This window comes from Pseudophryne corroboree, chromosome 2, assembly GCF_028390025.1.
Source record: "Pseudophryne corroboree isolate aPseCor3 chromosome 2, aPseCor3.hap2, whole genome shotgun sequence".
In the NCBI taxonomy this organism is placed as follows: Eukaryota; Metazoa; Chordata; class Amphibia; order Anura; family Myobatrachidae; genus Pseudophryne; species Pseudophryne corroboree.
In genome coordinates this window covers 168,614,268-168,635,804 of record NC_086445.1, presented here as the reverse complement: position 1 = coordinate 168,635,804, position 21,537 = coordinate 168,614,268, and the positions used below count along the sequence as shown (strand labels likewise).

Below are 21,537 nucleotides of genomic sequence, written 5' to 3'. Positions count from 1 at the left end.
TACACGCTTACGTACTGTTGTATTCTTTGTACCCCCGTTTAAGTTTCTCAATTTCTTTAATAAAAACTGATTATACAAAAAAAAACTTTATGGTTTAACTGTTGCAGGAGTTTGCCATAGTTCTAATCTATAATATTGTTTTCATTTGAGACTAATTGAATTGCAAGATATTTTAATATATCTATCTTCCATTTAAATTTAAATTCTGTTTTTAGATAACTAAGGTCCACTTATATAATATTTATTGGGAGAGCCTCCGTCTTGTTTCTATTTAATTTATAGTAAGATACCTCTGAATATTTCTTACAAAACCTACTTGGTCTGGGTTGACCAGTTCCCCCAAAATTGGATTTGATCTATTTATAATAATTTTGGCGTAGATCTTAATATCTGTATTTAAAAGCACTATTGGCCTATAATTTTTTGGTTAGGTTAAGTCTTTCCCTCTTTACCAATCATAATAATACAAGCTTCCAAAAGCTCCAACGGGAGTTTTCTTTCCTGCATCCCTATCTGATAAACTTGTAAAAGAACAAGCGCTATCTCTTTTTGATAGTTTTTATAAAAGTTCTTTATAAATCCGTATGGCCCAGGGGACTTGTTCACCTTTAATATCTTAATGGCTTCTATCACCTCCTGTATTCTCCATGGCAGATTCAGTATTTCTAATTGTTGCTGATTGATTCTGGGAAGATTTACTTTTGACAAAAATTAAGATATATTGTCATTAGAAGGCTGGTATTCCTTAGGATCATCTTTTATGTTATATAGTTGCTTAAAGTATTCAGCAAATATATTTGAGATCTCTAATACCCCTTTCACATCGCACAAAGCATATTGCCGTGTCGAAACGGGTCAGTGTGCGATGTGAAAGCACATTGGACGAATTAGCGGGTGGCCTGACCCGGTAATTCATCCCGGTAAAAAAGAAGGGTTATTACCGGGTTGAATACCGGGTCAGGCGCAGTGTGAATGGGAGCTGTTTCAATGCGACACGGCTCCCATTCACAGCATAGGGAGAGGTGGCGCAGGAGATGAGCTTATCTCCCAGCGCCGCCTCCACCCCCGCCCCTGCTGCTGCTGCGCCCTCCCGCTGCTATGGCAACCGACCCGGTATATTGCAGAGTCAGAAAGGCACCAAAGCAGAGCAAATGCCGGATCCCACCCGGTAAGGACACGTTTCTCTTACCAGGTGGGATCCGGCATTTGCGATCTGAAAGCAGCATAAGGGGTTTGTTATTTTAGCACCTTTAGAATTATAGAGGGCCTTAACGGAATTCCTCAGTCTTATCCCTTTATTTTTTCTAGCCAAGAGCCGCGACACTCTATTACCCTCCAAATAATATCTTTGGTTGAGACCATCACAATCTTTACGATTAGCTTAATGAGTTTGTTCCTAATCTGGTCTTCATTAGGTTTTTCCTTATGTTTTTGTTGCAGGATTTTATTCCTATTTTCTAACTCATTTAAAAGCCTAGCTTCTTGGGGGTTTTTTTTTAACCTCAATGTAATCTGCATTATATTACCTCTCATCACCGCCTTTAGCGGATACCAAAGGTTGACTGGGTTAGTTTGTTGTACATTATTAAAGAGCAGAAATTCTTCCAAATAATTCTTGGTCGCTTGACTGGCTTCTAATGAATTACAAAATAAAATTAGGGCATCGCCATTTTCTAGAGTGCTTTATAAACTCACTCTCATCATCCCATCTAACAATTAGTGGTGCATGGGCTGAACCATGTTCTTGGTAATATTTCCACTCTTTTTATGTTCTGAAAAGGTCAATCTATCTGTGAATACATAATCTATTTGTAAGTATGTTTGTTTTATGTACATTTGAAAAAATTTATAATCTCGAGTTGTTGGATGCTTTACTCTCCATATGTCATATAATTCAAATTCTTGAATCAATCTGTCAAATCTCTCTGAAACTTTAAGAATTGATTGAGAGGATTTTAATTTTATATAATCAGATTTAACTACTCTTACATCCCTCACTAGATTAAAATCTCTGTGTATAAAGACTGAGCCCTCTGACTCTTTCTGTATTTCTTTTCAGAAAGCTTTTTAGAAAAGTTATTTGTGAAACATTAGGTGCATATACCAATGCCACTGTAACTTTTTTACCGTTTAACTTTCCTTTTAAAATAATATATCTGCCTTTGTCTGTAATTTGGACCTCAAGTTCAAATCTACTTTGCAACTAAATAATATGGCAACCCAGCATTTCTTTTTGATGGCACTTGAGAAGAACACTTTTGTATATCTGTTATCAGAAAAAGATGGAGGTACCGTCCTCAAGAAGTGCATCTCCTGAAGTGCTACCAAATCTATTTTTTGCTCATAAAAATATTTCAGTGCCCTTATCCTCTTTTGCGGTGAATTTAACCCCTTGACATTTATTGACATCATGTTGATCATCCTATTTTTCTAAATTTCCTTTTTCTATTTCCATCTCAAAGTTATTCCCTTCTATACTGTTTTCCTGTTTTTAGCTCCCTGTTATTCTTCTTTTTCTTATGTCCTGTATCACATACAATAAAACCACACTTATAACACTTAAGACAAAACACATGACATATACAAACATATATTAACAAGGCTCTACCTCGAGTGCCTTTATGACCTCTACTCATTGAGGTATTCATTTTCAATAGGTGGGTAGCGACCTTATTTACCCATCGCTAAATAGTGCCTTAATATTATTATTATTATTATTATTATTATTACTACTGTTCTTCAATTTTCAGAAAAGAAGAAGAAAAAAAAAGGGGGGGGGGAGAATTATAAGAGAAGAACAAAACTGTTTACTCCTATTAGTTTTACCCCTCCTGCTCAAGTGGTAGATATTTCTAACATTATTTTAATATTGAGGCTTATAGCAGTAGGAGAAGAGAGAGATGCAGGGGAATTAAGAGGAAAAGAGAGAAAAAAAAGGGGAACAAACCCCTTCTTATAGGCAACTTCTATTTTAAATCTTTAGGTATGTTTAAATAAAACCCGATATTCACAAATCTGCTCTTTATACCTTGTATCTCTTTGGAGTGTAGTATGTTTCTCATATCCATATACCGTAGTGTACAACAACCGTTTAAACCGTGTTCCAAATAAAAGGACCTTTAAAAAGGTCCTTTAAAAAGCTTGAAAAGTGAGACTCCATAAGGAGTCTTCAAATACTTAAATCCCTCATACATAAATGTGCAAATGTAAACAACCTTTCAAAATATGAAAAACTTCCAACCTATACATTCCATATTCCTTATGTAAATATGTGTCAATATTTCGACGCTACATCAATCTATCCAACCTGCACGTACTCTTTCATATATACATGTGCAAATATGTATAACCTTTCCATATCAAACTTCCCAACGTATAAATTCCTTGTGTGAATATGTATCAACACTTCCATGATACATTATTATTTCTGGCGTATGCATACTCATTCTAGCTGTACCTGCAAGAAAGAGGGGAAAAAAATATGCCCTCTACACAATTCTCCCTCTCCTTCTTCCATTTAAGGTGAGTCTCTATCGCTGATCAAAACTCCCATCTCTCTATTTCTGTACATCAGACCATTCTTGTTGAACTAGCTGTATTTCCTCTTGTGGTTTTGGGGTCTATCCAATTCTCCAGTCGTCTAGGCCTTTAAGAGCTTCTTCTTCAGGCTTCCAGATTTTGATTGTTCCTTCATGATTTACAATTAGTCTGACTGGAACCCCCACTTATTTGCGTGGCGAAGCGCATTCGTAACTCTGGATAATGCTTTTCTCTTATTCAGTGTATTAATTAAAAAGTCCCCAAAAATCTGGAGGTTCCCCAGAATATTTTCTACCTTTGACTTGTCTTTAGTTGATCTCAAATTTTGCTCCTTTGTTTGGTAATAATGCATTCTCATTATCGTATCTCTAGGTATGTTCTCTGGTATTTTGGGGTTTTTTGGGAGTCTATGTATACGGTCTATTATACATTGTGTCTTCGGTAGATCTGGGAGAAGTTTTTGAAATTTCTCCAATACAAACTGCTCCAATTTCGGATTTTGTATACTTTCCAGATTGCCTCGTATTTTTAAATTGTTTCTTCCTGCTCTATCTTCCATATTTATTACTTTCCCTTTTGTACATAGTTACATAGTTAGAGAGGTTGAAAAGAGGCAAAATGCCCATTGGGTTCAACCTGTATTCTGTGGATATTTCTTCTTGAGTCGATTTATGTGCCTCAATCAATTTATTATGTGAGTTAATCACTTCTTCCAGCCTACGTTCTGACACTCCGTTCTTTGCCCAATAGCTGTGACTTCTTTTGTTAGTTCTCTCACTGTGCTATTAAATTTGGCTGATATGCCTTTTTTTAAATCGCTCATCAGTTGTAACATTGGGCATAATTCAGGGGGTAATTCAGAGTTGATCGCAGCAGCAAATTTGTTAGCAGTTGGGCAAAACCATGTGCACTGCAGGGGGGCAGATATAACATTTGCAGAGAGAGTTAGATTTGGGTGGGTTATTTTGTTTCTGTGCAGGGTAAATACTGGCTGCTTCAATTGTACACTGCAATTTAGATTTCAGTTTGAACACACCCCACTCAAATCTAACTCTCTCTGCACATGTTATATCTGCCCCCCCCCCCCCTGCAGTGCACATGGTTTTGCTCAACTGATAACAAATTTGCTGCTACGATCAGGTCTGAATTAGGCCCATTTTGCGGAGTGTAATAGGTTCATTCATATTTTCCTCTTCAGATATGGTAGATGTATCCAGGGTTTTTGCCTGAGGGGAGTTCAATTGTGAATGTGGAGATAGAGACGTTCTATCTTTCTGCCTATTTGCCGGCATCTGGGAAGTTTTAAAGAAACTGGTTGTATTGGGGATATTCTTACATTTCTTTGGTGGCATATTGTACAGACTTAATAGGCTCTTTAATTAAGTCTCAGTACTTTAATTAGATAAACAGCACCTTAATCTCCTTTCCTCCAAGTATAGTACTCTTAAATAGTCAATACAATATCCACCAATAGATGACTTCCCTAAAGGAGCAAAAACAGAAATGCTGTAATACTATGGTAGGACAGTCACATATTTATTTGTTATTATTTCAATCATCCTGAACAACTTATCCCCTGTAAGGCTAGTAGGTCATGATTCAAGGCTCATTTACATAATCTGTACCTGGATACTACTTAGTCCCACTGGGATTAAAGTAGGGGGGAAGTATCGGCTCTTTCTGGCCCACCATGCAGTTACAAGCACGCTTATTCCTGGATTGATCCTGGATTACCAGCCCACCACAACTCACCAGCTCTTTTAACCCCCAGGTACCTCCCCAGCAGCACGCATCGTTACCGATATAGTGAATACACACTGAACATTGTGAACGATATATGTCTAAACCGCCGGATTGGATGATATCTCGGGTGCATATCACCACGTGTGTACCCGGCCAAAATTTACTTTTTGAGCCACTAGTTAAGATTAACAAGTTTAAGTAAAGCTTAACTAACAATATGTAACAGTTGTAATATACATTATTGTATAGGGGAATTCAGAGTAATCCGGTTTAAGTAGTGCGGGAGGTTTTCAACTTCCTGATATTAAAAGCTACTATTACACTATTCTCTTGAATAGGGTTTTGGATTGGATGAAAAATCGAGAGACTAAGTAATGGGTGGAATTGGAGGGCCTGTATATGCAGCAATTTCCAGAAATATTCCCTTGGTTTCCCTCTCTACCTAGACCGAGCACCCATCATCCAACAATAACCCCTACACTTTCTGTTTGGAAGACCCTGCGATGGCTCCCCTATGTTTTGTCAGAATTTGGACCTTTGACATCCTTTCTGGCCAATGTAGATTTTCTCCATGGTTCAACCCCATCTCATTTTTCTCAGTGGGCAGTTGCAGGATTGTTCAGAGCTGGTCAATTGATTACCTCCTCTGCGGTAAAACAATTCTCAGAAATCAGGGAAAAGTGGGATTTACCACACTCAGACTTCTGGAAATACCTGCAATTTAAGACATTTTTTAACTTCTGGATCTAGACTCAAAAACGCCTTCAGAGAATTTACCCTATTCGAGAAACTATGTGTTGCTACTTGTAACCCAACACACACTATCTCCACATTATACAAGATTATTCACCACACCAAACCTTTAGAAACCCCTCCCTTTGCTCTAGCCTAGGAAAAAGACCTAGGTATTTCACTAATATAATAAATGACTGGGAAAAAATATTCCTTGAAGCCCATAAAATTTCTGTATGCGTTCAAACTAGAGAAACTCAATACAAAATTCTTTTGAGATGGTACAGACACCCTTCTCTTCTCCACATAATGTACCCTTCCATATCGACTAAGTGCTGGCGTTGCTCCTCCGCCGCTGGAACTTTATTTCATATTTGGTGGGACTGCCCCTCTCTCAGGCCATTTTGGCAAGATATTATCAAAGTTTCCCAAGACATTTTAAAGATTAATATCCCCTCAGACCTGCTTTCTGGCTTTTTAATCACTCCACCACTACAATATCTCAATATGAGAAATCATTCCTCAGACATTTATGTAATGCTGCTAGAGCAGTGATATCGGCTTTGTGGAGATCCAAAACTCCTCCTACACGCTGCACCTGGTTTGCCAGAATTGAACACTTTATGCATATGGAGGACCTGTTGCTCTCCTCAATAGGCAAATCCAAAACATTTTGCTGACATTTGGGCTCCCTGGTTAGACTACAAACTCACACCAACCTATTTAGCTACACCTTTGGATTGATGGTAACTATTCATTACATTTCTTAGTTTTCCTTTTCTTTAATTCTATTTTCCACCCGTCCCCTGTGGAAATTACATATTGGAGTGGTTTTAGTTTGGCTTAAAGTCACGCTTTATTCTTCTATCTTTTACTTGGTCTTCTTTCTACTCTTCCTTACTTCACTCTTTCTTGATCCTTTTAATACTCTAGATTATTGATTGTTTTATTTGGATTTGCTATCTTTCTATTCTGTTTATGTAATGAGAGACTTTGTTACTATTGTTGAAACAATCTATATGTCGACTCAATTTTGTCTTGAACTACACGCTTACGTACTGTTGTATTCTTTGTACCCCCGTTTAAGTTTCTCAATTTCTTTAATAAAAACTGATTATACAAAAAAAACCTTTATGGTTTAACTGTTGCAGGAGTTTGCCATAGTTCTAATCTATAATATTGTTTTCATTTGAGACTAATTGAATTGCAAGATATTTTAATATATCTATCTTCCATTTAAATTTAAATTCTGTTTTTAGATAACTAAGGTCCATTTATATAATATTTATTGGGAGAGCCTCCGTCTTGTTTCTATTTAATTTATAGTAAGATACCTCTGAATATTTCTTACAAAACCTACTTGGTCTGGGTTGACCAGTTCCCCCAAAATTGGATTTGATCTATTTATAATAATTTTGGCGTAGATCTTAATATCTGTATTTAAAAGCACTATTGGCCTATAATTTTTTGGTTAGGTTAAGTCTTTCCCTCTTTACCAATCATAATAATACAAGCTTCCAAAAGCTCCAACGGGAGTTTTCTTTCCTGCATCCCTATCTGATAAACTTGTAAAAGAACAAGCGCTATCTCTTTTTGATAGTTTTTATAAAAGTTCTTTATAAATCCGTATGGCCCAGGGGACTTGTTCACCTTTAATATCTTAATGGCTTCTATCACCTCCTGTATTCTCCATGGCAGATTCAGTATTTCTAATTGTTGCTGATTGATTCTGGGAAGATTTACTTTTGACAAAAATTAAGATATATTGTCATTAGAAGGCTGGTATTCCTTAGGATCATCTTTTATGTTATATAACTGAAAAAGACAAAGATAGAATTTTTCCCGGCGCTTAACCAAATACCCAGGTTTTATATAAACAGAGTTGTCGCAGCCTTCATATAATTAAGGGATACTCTACCCTTATAGAAACAAAAAAACACAGAAAGATTTGAAAGCGCTGACACTCTGTATATATGTATATATAAAAAATATATTTATTTAAACTTGAGTGTTTTAGTTCCACACAAGAAAATACAAGAAAAATAAAATCAGCAATACATTTAAAAATACAATTTATCCCTATAATAAACCATGTATATAACCCTCTTTTCTGGTCCCTAGAGACTGTAGCAACTAATGGTTACTTTAATCTCAACACTGGTGTGTCAATTAAGTCTCTGTGGAACAGAAAAGCTCCTTTTCCCTGCAACACAATATCTTTAATCACTTTGTAACTATTTGTACAGGACAGAAAACACATGTAAGATTTCCAATTATTCCTATTAAAACACCATAGCACTCCTTTTTTATAATAACATTCTAAGGTCCACAATATGAAGATTTCCTTTGCTTGGTAATTAGATTTTGTTTAACGTTCTGACGCCAGATTTTAATCAGGAGTATAACTGCAGTATGTTGGAGTCTTTGATTCAAAGATTAAACAGCGTGCACGCTGCTAGGGTATTCCAACTTTCTCCCAGCACAAGCAAAAGTCAATTGCACATATGATGTTGAAACATGGCCATGTATGGATTAAGTAACAACTTTACCCCTCTTGGTGTCCGTGGAGAATTATCACTGGTCAGTAGAACTCCCGGCTCTGGTAGCTAAATTCCATTTACTTGAGCCAAGTCTGGAGATCCAAAACCAGTTCCACGTGGGTTCACAAGGCTTACAGGGATAACCGTTAGGCGTGTCTGCTGATGCTGCTAAAACGCGTTTCTCCGCCTCACATCACCATCGGCGGCTTCATCAGTTAGCTGATGAAGCCGCCGATGGTGATGTGAGGCGGAGAAACGCGTTTTAGCAGCATCAGCAGACACGCCTAACGGTTATCCCTGTAAGCCTTGTGAACCCACGTGGAACTGGTTTTGGATCTCCAGACTTGGCTCAAGTAAATGGAATTTAGCTACCAGAGCCGGGAGTTCTACTGACCAGTGATAATTCTCCACGGACACCAAGAGGGGTAAAGTTGTTGCTTAATCCATACATGGCCATGTTTCAACATCATATGTGCAATTGACTTTTGCTTGTGCTGGGAGAAAGTTGGAATACCCTAGCAGCGTGCACGCTGTTTAATCTTTGAATCAAAGACTCCAACATACTGCAGTTATACTCCTGATTAAAATCTGGCGTCAGAACGTTAAACAAAATCTAATTACCAAGCAAAGGAAATCTTCATATTGTGGACCTTAGAATGTTATTATAAAAAAGGAGTGCTATGGTGTTTTAATAGGAATAATTGGAAATCTTACATGTGTTTTCTGTCCTGTACAAATAGTTACAAAGTGATTAAAGATATTGTGTTGCAGGGAAAAGGAGCTTTTCTGTTCCACAGAGACTTAATTGACACACCAGTGTTGAGATTAAAGTAACCATTAGTTGCTACAGTCTCTAGGGACCAGAAAAGAGGGTTATATACATGGTTTATTATAGGGATAAATTGTATTTTTAAATGTATTGCTGATTTTATTTTTCTTGTATTTTCTTGTGTGGAACTAAAACACTCAAGTTTAAATAAATATATTTTTTATATATACATATATACAGAGTGTCAGCGCTTTCAAATCTTTCTGTGTTTTTATGTTATATAGTTGCTTAAAGTATTCAGCAAATATATTTGAGATCTCTAATACCCCTTTCACATCGCACAAAGCATATTGCCGTGTCGAAACGGGTCAGTGTGCGATGTGAAAGCACTTTGGACGAATTAGCAGGTCGCCTGACCCGGTAATTCATCCCGGTAAAAAAGAAGGGTTATTACCGGGTTGAATACCGGGTCAGGCGCAGTGTGAATGGGAGCTGTTTCAATGCGACACGGCTCCCATTCACAGCATAGGGAGAGGTGGCGCAGGAGATGAGCTTATCTCCCAGCGCCGCCTCCACCCCCGCCCCTGCTGCTGCTGCGCCCTCCCGCTGCTATGGCAACCGACCCGGTATATTGCAGAGTCAGAAAGGCACCAAAGCAGAGCAAATGCCGGATCCCACCCGGTAAGGACACGTTTCTCTTACCAGGTGGGATCCGGCATTTGCGATCTGAAAGCAGCATAAGGGGTTTGTTATTTTAGCACCTTTAGAATTATAGAGGGCCTTAACGGAATTTCTCAGTCTTATCCCTTTAATTTTTCTAGCCAAGAGCCGCGACACTCTATTACCCTCCAAATAATATCTTTGGTTGAGACTATCACAATCTTTACGATTAGCTTAATGACTTTGTTCCTAATCTGGTCTTCATTAGGTTTTTCCTTATGTTTTTGTTGCAGGATTTTATTCCTATTTTCTAACTCATTTAAAAGCCTAGTTTCTTGGTTTTTTTTTTTACCTCAATGTAATCTGCATTATATTACCTCTCATCACCGCCTTTAGCGGATACCAAAGGTTGACTGGGTTAGTTTGTTGTACATTATTAAAGAGCAGAAATTCTTCCAAATAATTCTTGGTCGCTTGACTGGCTTCTAATGAATTAAAAATAAAATTGGGGCATCGCCATTTTCTAGAGTGCTTTATAAACTCACTCTCATCATCCCATCTAACAATTAGTGGTGCATGGGCTGACCATGTTCTTGGTAATATTTCCACTCTTTTTATGTTCTGAAAAGGTCAATCTATCTGTGAATACATAATCTATTTGTAAGTATGTTTGTTTATGTACATTTGAAAAAATGTATAATCTCGAGTTGTTGGATGCTTTACTCTCCATATGTCATATAATTCAAATTCTTGAATCAATCTGTCAAATCTCTTTGAAACTTTAAGAATTGATTAAGAGGATTTTAATTTTATATAATCAGATTTAACTACTCTTAGATCCCTCACTAGATTAAAATCTCTGTGTATAAAGACTGAGCCCTCTGACTCTTTCTGTATTTCTTTTCAGAAAGCTTTTTAGAAAAGTTATTTGTGAAACATTAGGTGCATATACCAATGCCACTGTAACATTTTTACCGTTTAACTTTCCTTTTAAAATAATATATCTGCCTTTGTCTGTAATTTGGACCTCAAGTTCAAAATCTACTTTGCAACTAAATAATATGGCAACCCAGCATTTCTTTTTGATGGCACTTGAGAAGAACACTTTTGTATATCTGTTATCAGAAAAAGATGGAGGTACCGTCCTCAAGAAGTGCATCTCCTGAAGTGCTACCAAATCGATTTTTTGCTCATAAAAATATTTCAGTGCCCTTCTCCTCTTTTGCGGTGAATTTAACCCCTTGACATTTATTGACATCATGTTGATCATCCTATTTTTCTAAATTTCCTTTTTCTATTTCCATCTCAAAGTTATTCCCTTCTATTCTGTTTTCCTGTTTTTAGCTCCCTGTTATTCTTCTTTTTCTTATGTCCTGTATCACATACAATAAAACCACACTTATAACACTTAAGACAAAACACATGACATATAAAAACATATATTAACAAGGCTCTACCTCGAGTGCCTTTATGACCTCTACTCATTGAGGTATTAATTTTCAATAGGGGGTAGCGACCTTATTTACCCATCACTAAATAGTGCCTTAATATTATTATTATTATTATTACTACTACTGTTCTTCAATTTTCAGAAAAGAAGAAGAAAAAAAAAAAGGGGGCGGGGGAGAATTATAAGAGAAGAACAAAACTGTTTACTCCTATTAGTTTTACCCCTCCTGCTCAAGTGGTAGATATTTCTAACATTATTTTAATATCGAGGCTTATAGAAGTAGGAGAAGAGAGAGATGCAGGGGAATAAAGAGGAAAAGAGAGACATAAAAGGGGAACATACCCCTTCTTATAGGCAACTTCTATTTTAAATCTTTAGGTATGTTTAAATAAAACCCGATATTCACAAATCTGCTCTTTATACCTTGTATCTCTTTGGAGTATAGTATGTTTCTCATATCCACATACCGTAGTGTAAAACAACCGTTTAAACCGTGTTCCAAATAAAAAGGACCTTTAAAAAGGTCCTTTAAAAAGCTTGAAAAGTGAGACTCCATAAGGAGTCTTCAAATACTTAAATCCCTCATACATAAATGTGCAAATGTAAACAACCTTTCAAAATATGAAAAACTTCCAACCTATACATTCCATATTCCTTATGTAAATATGTGTCAATATTTCAACGCTACATCAATCTATCCAACCTGCATGTACTCTTTCATATATACATGTGCAAATATGTATAACCTTTCCATATCAAACTTCCCAACGTATAAATTCCTTGTGTGAATATTTATCAACACTTCCATGATACATTATTATTTCCGGCGTATGCATACTCATTCTAGCTGTACCTGCAAGAAAGAGGGGGAAAAAATATGCCCTCTACACAATTCTCCCACTCCTTCTTCCATTTAAGGTGAGTCTCTATCGCTGATCAAAACTCCCATCTCTCTATTTCTGTACATCAGACCATTCTTGTTGAACTAGCTGTATTTCCTCTTGTGGTTTTGGGGTCTATCCAATTCTCCAGTCGTCTAGGCCTTTAAGAGCTTCTTCAGGCTTCCAGATTTTGATTGTTCCTTCATGATTTACAATTAGTCTGACTGGAACCCCCACTTATTTGCGTGGCGAAGCGCATTCGTAACTCTGGATAATGCTTTTCTCTTATTCAGTGTATTAATTGATAAGGCCCCAAAAATCTGGAGGTTCCCCAGAATATTTTCTACCTTTGACTTGTCTTTAGTTGATCTCAAATTTTGCTCCTTTGTTTGGTAATAATGCATTCTCATTATCGTATCTCTAGGTATGTTCTCTGGTATTTTGGGGGGTTTTGGGAGTCTATGTATACGGTCTATTATACATTGTGTCTTCGGTAGATCTGGGAGAAGTTTTTGAAATTTCTCCAATACAAACTGCTCCAATTTCGGATTTTGTATACTTTCCAGATTGCCTCGTATTTTTAAATTGTTTCTTCCTGCTCTATCTTCCATATTTATTACTTTCCCTTTTGTACATAGTTACATAGTTAGTGAGGTTGAAAAGAGGCAAAATGCCCATTGGGTTCAACCTGTATTCTGTGGATATTTCTTCTTGAGTCGATTTATGTGCCTCAATCAATTTATTATGTGAGTTAATCACTTCTTCCAGCCTACGCTCTGACACTCCGTTCTTTGCCCAATAGCTGTGACTTCTTTTGTTAGTTCTCTCACTGTGCTATTAAATTTGGCTGATATGCCTTGTTTTAAATCGCTCATCAGTTGTAACATTGGGCCTAATTCAGGGGGTCATTCAGAGTTGATTGCAGCAGCAAATTTGTTAGCAGTTGGGAAAAACCATGTGCACTGCAGGGGGGCAGATATAACATTTTGCAGAGAGAGTTAGATTTGGGTGGGTTATTTTGTTTCTGTGCAGGGTAAATACTGGCTGCTTCAATTGTACACTGCAATTTAGATTTCAGTTTGAACACACCCCACTCAAATCTAACTCTCTCTGCACATGTTATATCTGCCCCCCCCCTGCAGTGCACATGGTTTTGCTCAACTGATAACAAATTTGCTGCTATGATCAGGTCTAAATTAGGCCCATTTTGTGGAGTGTAATAGGTTCATTCATATTTTCCTCTTCAGATATGTTAGATGTATCCAGGGTTTTTGCCTGAGGGGAGTTCAATTGTGAATGTGGAGATAGAGACGTTCTATCTTTCTGCCTATTTGTTGGCATCTGGTAAGTTTTAAAGAAACTGGTTGTATTGGGATATTCTTACATTTCTTTGGTGGCATATTGTACAGACTTAATAGGCTCTTTAATTAAGTCTCAGTACTTTAATTAGATAAACAGCACCTTAATCTCCTTTCCTCCAAGTATAGTACTCTTAAATAGTCAATACAATATCCACCAATAGATGACTTCCCTAAAGGAGCAAAAACAGAAATGCTGTAATACTATAGTGATGGTAGGACAGTCACATATTTATTTCTTATTATTTCAATCATCCTGAACAACTTATCCCCTGTAGGGCTAGTAGGTCATGATTCAAGGCTCTTTTACATCATCTGTACCTGGATACTACTTAGTCCCACTGGGATTAAAGTAGGGGGGAAGTATCGGCTCTCTCTGGCCCACCATACAGTTACAAGCACGCTTATTCCTGGATTGATCCTGGATTACCAGCCCACCACAACTCACCAGCTCTTTTAACCCCCAGGTACCTCCCCAGCAGCACGCATCGTTAACGATATAGTGAATACACACTGAACATTGTGAACGATATATGTCTAAACCGCCGGATCGGATGATATATCGGGTGCATATCACCACGTGTGTACCCGGCCTAAATTTACTTTTTGAGCCACTAGTTAAGATTAACAAGTTTAAGTAAAGCTTAACTAACAATATGTAACAATTGTAATATACATTATTGTATAGGGGAATTCAGAGTAATCCGGTTTAAGTAGCACACATGTAACAATATGGTTTTATTATTAATATACTTTTTTTTTCATTATTTGTACAATAGTTTCATAATTTCTCAAAAATATTTTTTGTTTAAGATAAAGAGGAGGAGACTTGAAATGACCAGCTCAGTTAGGTAATATGCAGATTTCAACAATTTTACTAAATAAAGTTTTTCTTCACTGTAATTCATGGTAATGTGACTTTAAGGTACACGTAATTTTCCCTGTTTCCCCTAGAATTAATTATCTAATAAACCAGAGCACATCAGTCAGGCAGCGTAGTCTGCCACGTGGTTTACTCTGTGTCTTCAGGGCCTCAAAGCCGAACTACAGGGGACATGTAATACAGTAGCCTGTGAGAAGCAGGCATCGGCACGATTCCAGCGAGTCTGCCCTGTGTTGTAAAGCGGCAATAATTTCAATGGCAAAACCAAGTTAGTTTTGTCTTTAAAATCATTGCCACTTTAAAACAATGGGCAGACTTGCTGGCATTGCGCTGATGCCTGCCTCTGACTGGCTATTATTTTGCCCCCGAGATATCTAGATAAATGACAAGGTGGGAGGAAGTGAAAGAATGTGAATATTGCTGTGATTTCTATGTTGCCACAAATTTTGTCAAATTTATGGAGATGTTGTCTTCAAAATCGCTGGATGTTGTCCTCAAAATCACTGCATGCTTCATCCAGCAATTTGGAGGGTGAATGTCCAAACCTGCTATGTGCAGCCTATACAGTGTCGGACTGGGGCATGAAGGGCCCGCCGGGAAAATGCTGTTGTAGGGGCCCATGCTTAAGAGTGTGGCAAGGCCACAGAAGTTTGGCTAACCATTACAGAGTACATGTTCTGTGCCCCCTTGGTAAATATATAATAAATCAAATTCTTATGAAGTATAATGTAACATGTATAATGCATAATTCAAGTGCACTAGGGGGGTAATTCCGAGTTGATCGCTCGCTAGCTATTTTTTGCAGCGCAGCGATCAAATAGTCGCCGCCTATGGGGGAGTGTATTTTCGCTTTGCAAGTGTGCGAACGCTTTTGCAGCCGAGCAGTACAAAAAAGTTTTTTGCAGTTTCTGAGTAGCTCTGGACTTACTCAGCCAATGCGATCACTTCAGTCTTTTTGGTCCCGGAATTGACGTCAGACACCTGCCCTGCAAACGCTTAGACATGCCTGCGTTTTTCCAAACACTTCCAGAAAACAGTCAGTTGACACCCATAAACGCCCTCTTTCTGTCAATCACCTTGCAATCGGCTGTGCGAATGGATTCGTTGTTAAATCCATCACTCAGCACCGTACAACGCGCCTGCGCATTCCAGTGCATACTCATGCACAGTTTTGCTGAGTTTTTTACCTGATCACAGCGCTGCAAAAATTAGCTAGGGTGCGATCAACTCGGAATGACCCCATTGGATAGAGTCTGGAACCTGATCCCTAGAGATGGAAGAGGGCCCACAGGCAGTGGGGCCCACCGGGGGTTTCCCCTGTTCTCCTGTGGACCAGTCTGACCCTGAGCCTCAAACCACAGTCAGCCCACACACCAAGTCAAAGGGCTGGACTGTCCCACAGGGGTACAGGGGAAACCCCTGTTGGGCCCCCTGTCCGGGGTCCCAACTCCTTCTCTTGGGATTAGGTTCCAGACTGTGTATTTGAATTATACATTATATATAGATATATTTCATTATTCTACACAGAACTATAGTGCAATGCTGTTATTAATTTGCTACATCATCATGCATGCACTAGCAGTATTTACTAAATATATTTATCAAGGGGCCCAGCCCATGGACTCTCTAATGGTTAGGCAAACCAATGTGGTGGCTGGACACACTCCTAAACATGGCCCCCTACCAACGCGTTCTCCTGGTGGGCCCTTCATGCTCCAGTCCGACACTGCCAACTCATGTGAACTCAGAGTCCTTCCCAGTATGAATATATTGCAGCGAAAATGTCAGTTGGCCATAGACTGCTAAGGGAGAGACTAATTCTTTCTCTGGGAGTCTGCATGCTCATGCTGCAGACAGGGTTAATCCCTCACACTTCTCTGCACACAGAACACAGGCTCACAGGTGGAGCACATGGGTGTGATTAGGTAGTTAGTGCTGATTCTGTGTTGGGGTGGGGCAACCGATGCTGAGCTAGTTTGCCATCACTAGAGGTGATGACAATGTTTAGCTAAAAGCAGGGTCATGGGATACTCTTAACATACCTCCCAAGATGACCCTCTCCAGGAGGGACAGAATGCTCTGCTCCTGGACTTCCCTCTCAATTTTTGATTGCCCTCACCTGTGCTGAAACACCTTTCTTATCCATTAACCTGTTCAAAACAGGTGCCAGCAATCATATATTTGAGAAAAGTCCAGAAACTGAGCATTTTGTTCCTCCTAGGAGGGTCATATTGGGAGGTATGCACTGAATATTGTTTTGTTGGTGATTGCTGGAACCACACCTTATGCTATTTGTACCATCCTGAGAGCCCTGAATAAACTGCAGTAAGATGGTTCAGGAAAACCTGTTTGAGCATCATCTGTAACCATGTTTGCCACATTATATATTTATATTAATGATAAGAAGGGTTGGACTGGGGCTGCCCTGGCATTTCAGGGGGGCGCGGCCACGGTTCGCTGGGGCATGCCACGTGTCATGGGGGCATGGCCTCATGGTACCACGGGTCACACAAATAGGTACATATACCCCTAGTATCAAGACAAGTGTTTATGTTTATTTGTGTACTTAATATCTGTTGTTTCACTGATCAACCTGATAAACCTAAGGGGCATTACACTGTGATTATGTCTCATGTTACAGGAAGAAAAGGAAAATAGAAAAGCCTGATGGTACTGGTGAGATGTCCTCCATACTTTTCACACATGTACTTTTCAGTTTTCTTATGCAATTTTTATATCAACCGTGTCACCAAAAAAGCTGAAGGTACAAACAATGACACTTCTTATAGGTCATTAAAAACTAAGAAGCTCTACATGAGTGCAGGCTGTGTGCAGCCCCATGCAGATGTTCTGCGTGATCTCTTGTGGGGTTTTGCATGCGATGTGACAGTACATACAGTTTCTTCAAAAAGCTGCCACCTAACACTGCTAAGGTACTCATCAATGCCGACTCATTTTAGTCCTAAATTATTTATATTAATAATGGGACAACAGAGCTGCATTTAAAAAATGAAATGGTCAAATGACACACAAGATACTAACATTGGTTTCTGTATGACTATATACGTGTTTTCCTGTATAAAATACAACTGAATGATACAAAATATTATATATATATATATATATATATATGATTAGTATTCTCCTTGGCACTGAGATGTCCTGTGACAACTTATGTGTACTGCTCCATTGAATTCGACCATGAAAATGTTACCAAGACAACTAAAACTGTCTCACAAGCAATGACGTCTGGCGCTGGGTATATATTATGCACTTATTGGCCAGATTCACAAAGTATCAGGCTGATAATCACATAGTGTGTGGCAGTGACTGATCAGTGAGATCAGTTCATAGAACATGCTCAAATCATCCTGCATGTCTGATAGATCCAGTTATTGATTGGCCACATCTGGCAGTGTATGCACTGCTCATAGCCAACCGTCCAATATTTCCCATTCCTACACAGGGGAAGGATGGGGAAATGTCACCCCCCCAAAAAATAAAAAATAAATAAAAATAAAATTACGCCGCACAGTAGTACAATCTTATTCACTTTACAACACATAGTAGTGTCCCTTATTTATGTTGTGACACACACTAGTGGCCCTTATACACAAAGTCCACAGTAGTAGCACCCCAAATACACATAATGCCCACAGCAGTAGTGCCACGTATACAATGCCCAAAGTAGTAGTGCTCATTATGCAAAGCCCACTGTAGTAGTAGTGCCCCTTATGTCCCCTGGAGTGATGCCCCTTATGAAGTGCCCCCTATGCAATGCCCTCATTTGTAGTGCCCCCAGTGATAATGCCCCTGTGTAGTATTGCCCCCAGTGGTATTGCCCCTGTGTAGTATTGCCCCAAGTAGTAATGCCCCTGTGTAGTATTGCCCTTAGTATTATTGCCCCTGCAGTAGTGCTCTCAATAGTAATGACCCCAGTAGTATTGTCCCCAGTGGTAATGCCCCATGTAGTATTGCCCTCAGTAGTAATGCCCCCAGTAGTAATGTCCCTTGTAGTATTGCCCCCATGTAATAATGCCCCCTGTAGTATTACCCCCAGTGGTAATGCCCCCATGTAGTAATGAACTCCAGTAGTTATGCCCCCTGTAGTAGTGCCCTCAGTAGTAATATCCCCAGTAGTATTACCCCAGTGGTAATGCCCCCATGTAGTAATGCCCTCCAGTAGTATTGCCCCCTGTAGTAGTGCTCTCAGTCATAATTCCCCCAGTAGTAATGCCCCCATGTAGTAATGCCCTCCAGTAGTATTGCCCCCTGTAGTAGAGCCCTCAGTAGTAATGCCTCCAGTAGTATTACCCCCAGTGGTAATGCCCCCTTTAGTATTACCCCCAGTGGTAATGCCCCCATGTAGTAATGCCCCCCAGTAGTTATACCTCCTGTAGTAGTGCCCTCAGTAGTAATGCCCCCAGTAGTAATGTCCTCCAGTAGCATTGCCCCTTGTAGTAATGCCCTCAGTAGTAATGCCCCCAGTAGTAATGTCCCCTGCAGTATTGCCCCCAGTGGTAATGCCCCCATGTAGTAATGCCCCCATGTAGTATTACCCGCAGTGGTAATGCCCCCATGTAGTAATGCCCTCCAGTAGTTATGCCTCCTGTAGTAGTGCAGCTTGCACACACAAATAAAAAAATTAAACACAGTACTAACCTTAAGCCCCGCTCCTGCGTCCTACCGATGCCATCCTTCTGACCACCGGCTCCTCTGAACTATGGGAGAGACGTCATGACATCTCTTCCATAGCGCACAGCACACTGCCAGAGCCGGAAGTCGGAGCTCAGGAGTGAGCTCCTGCCTCCGGCTGCTGGGTGTGGTATAACATATAGAGTTAGTTAGACTGTCAGTAGATAGACACCACATATTAGAAGGCCAAAAGGTTGACATGGTCAAAAGGTCGACAGGGTCAAAAGGTTGACATGAAAATGGTTGACATAAAAAAAAAAAGGTAGACAACTTTTTTTGCATTTTTGAGGTTTGTGTGGATAGTTTTGTCATCTGGGACCCCCAATGGTAGAAAGGAATCCCCTCGCAGGGCTCGCTTTGCTCGCCATGCTTCATAACCAACTTTATGCTGACACAGGGCCGGCTCCAGGCCTACTAGCACCCTGAGCGAAAACATGTAAAAGCGCCCCACCCCTCCATTATGCGCGCGCTCCAGGAAAAGTGGGCGTGGCCTCTTGGAAAGTGGGTGTGGCCTCATAACTTCATATTATTAGACTATAAATAAATATGTTTTCACACCCCCTCTACGCACACAATTAGCAGCCTTACACATAACAGCCACAGTAGTGTTCCTTACACACAATGTCTCCAGTATAGTGCCAGATACACATAATGTCTCCAGTATAGTGCCAGATACACAATGTGCAGTGCCAGATAGACATGATATGCCCCCCAGCAGTGCCAGCTACACACAATATGCCCCCCAGCAGTGCCAGCTACACGATAGTGTTCACTTTTTAGGGCAGGGAGGGCACATTTTTAAGTTAGGAGGGCAAAATGATGTACATACTGTAATGCTTGGTGCTCATCTACCTACATGGGAAAGCATGGACAGTGCGCGCCGAAGGCGCGCAGCAAAAATTTAGGGGCGTTGCTTCGTGGGGAAGGTGCGTGGCCACATAAGTGGCAATTCGCATTACACCACACAGTAGTGCAGTTAATACAGACTGCACCAGGTAGAACCTCCTAGACACTTTGCGCCAGGCAGAGCAAGTTAGACACTTTGCGCCAGGCAGAGCACGTTAGACACTTTGCGCCAGGCAGAGCACGTTAGACACTTTGCGCCAGGCAGAGCACGTTAGACACTTTGCCTAGCCACAGACGCCTAGCGGGAACACTACATGATATGCTCCCCAGCCGTGCCAGCTACACATGACATGCCCCCCAGCAGTGCCAGCAACACATGACATGCCCCCCAGCAATGCCAGATACATAAATGGCCACACAGTGCCAGATATGTAGATACAGAAAAGCCCCCACAGTGCTAGATAAATGCCCCCACAGTGCCAGATAAATGTCCCCACAGTGCCAGATAAATGCCCCCACAGTGCCAGATAAATGCCCCCACAGTGCTACATAAATGCCCCCACAGTGCTACATAAATGTCCCCACAGTGCCAGCTAAATGTCCCCACAGTGCCAGATAAATGCCCCCACAGTGCCAGATAAATGCCCCCACAGTGCCAAAATGTCCCCATAGTGCCAGATAAATGCCCCCACAGTGCCAGATAAATGCCCCCACAGTGCCAGATAAATGTTCCCACAGCCACAGTGCCAGATAAATGTCCCCACAGTGCCAGATAAATGCCCACAGTGCCAGATAAATGCCCCCAGTGCCAGATAAATGTCCCCACAGTGCCAGGTAAATGCCCACAGTGCCAGATAAATGTCCCCACACTGCCAGATAAATGCCCCCACAGTGCCAGATAAATGTCCCCACAGTGCCAGATAAATGCCCCCAGTGCCACCCCACAGTGCCAGATAAATGCCCCCAGTGCCAGATAAATGTCCCCACAGTGCCTGGTAAATGCCCCCACAGTGCCAGATAAATGCCCCCAGTGCCACAGTGCCAGATAAATGTCCCCACAGTGCCAGATAAACGCCCCCACAGTGCCAGATAAATGCCCCCACAGTGCCATCCATAAATGATTCACTCAGCCGCCCCCCCCAAATACCTGCGGCGTTGGAGGGGGAGGAGTACTGCTGTCCGGGTGCGGCAGTGCAGGTCCGGGTCCGGGTGCGGGGGTGCTGGCGGGCGACCAGGAAGCCTCCAAGTCCAAGGCGCTTGAGTGCGCTGTGCGCGCTGCGCGGTGCCGGCGTCTGACGTTAGACACCGGCGCCGCTCAGCGCGTATAGCGCATTCAAGTCACACGATGCTGCAGAGCAGGGCCGGCTCCATGTTCGAACATGGCGGCGCCAGAGCGCGGCGCCCATTAAGGGTGGCGCCCTGCGCGGCCGCTCTGTTCGA

The 21,537-nt window shown here is 40.5% G+C and overlaps 1 protein-coding gene across 1 annotated transcript in view; it reads left to right on the top strand.

The window, feature by feature from the left end:
* The window catches only part of LOC135005972 (uncharacterized), a 242,614-nt gene that overhangs the window by 183,796 nt on the left and 37,281 nt on the right, over window positions 1-21,537 (top strand). Inside the window, exons 9-10 of the mRNA XM_063951981.1 lie at window positions 14,487-14,524; window positions 17,198-17,232. Coding sequence (XP_063808051.1) covers window positions 14,487-14,524; window positions 17,198-17,232 — 73 coding nt within the window. The remainder of the gene's footprint in view (window positions 1-14,486; window positions 14,525-17,197; window positions 17,233-21,537) is intronic.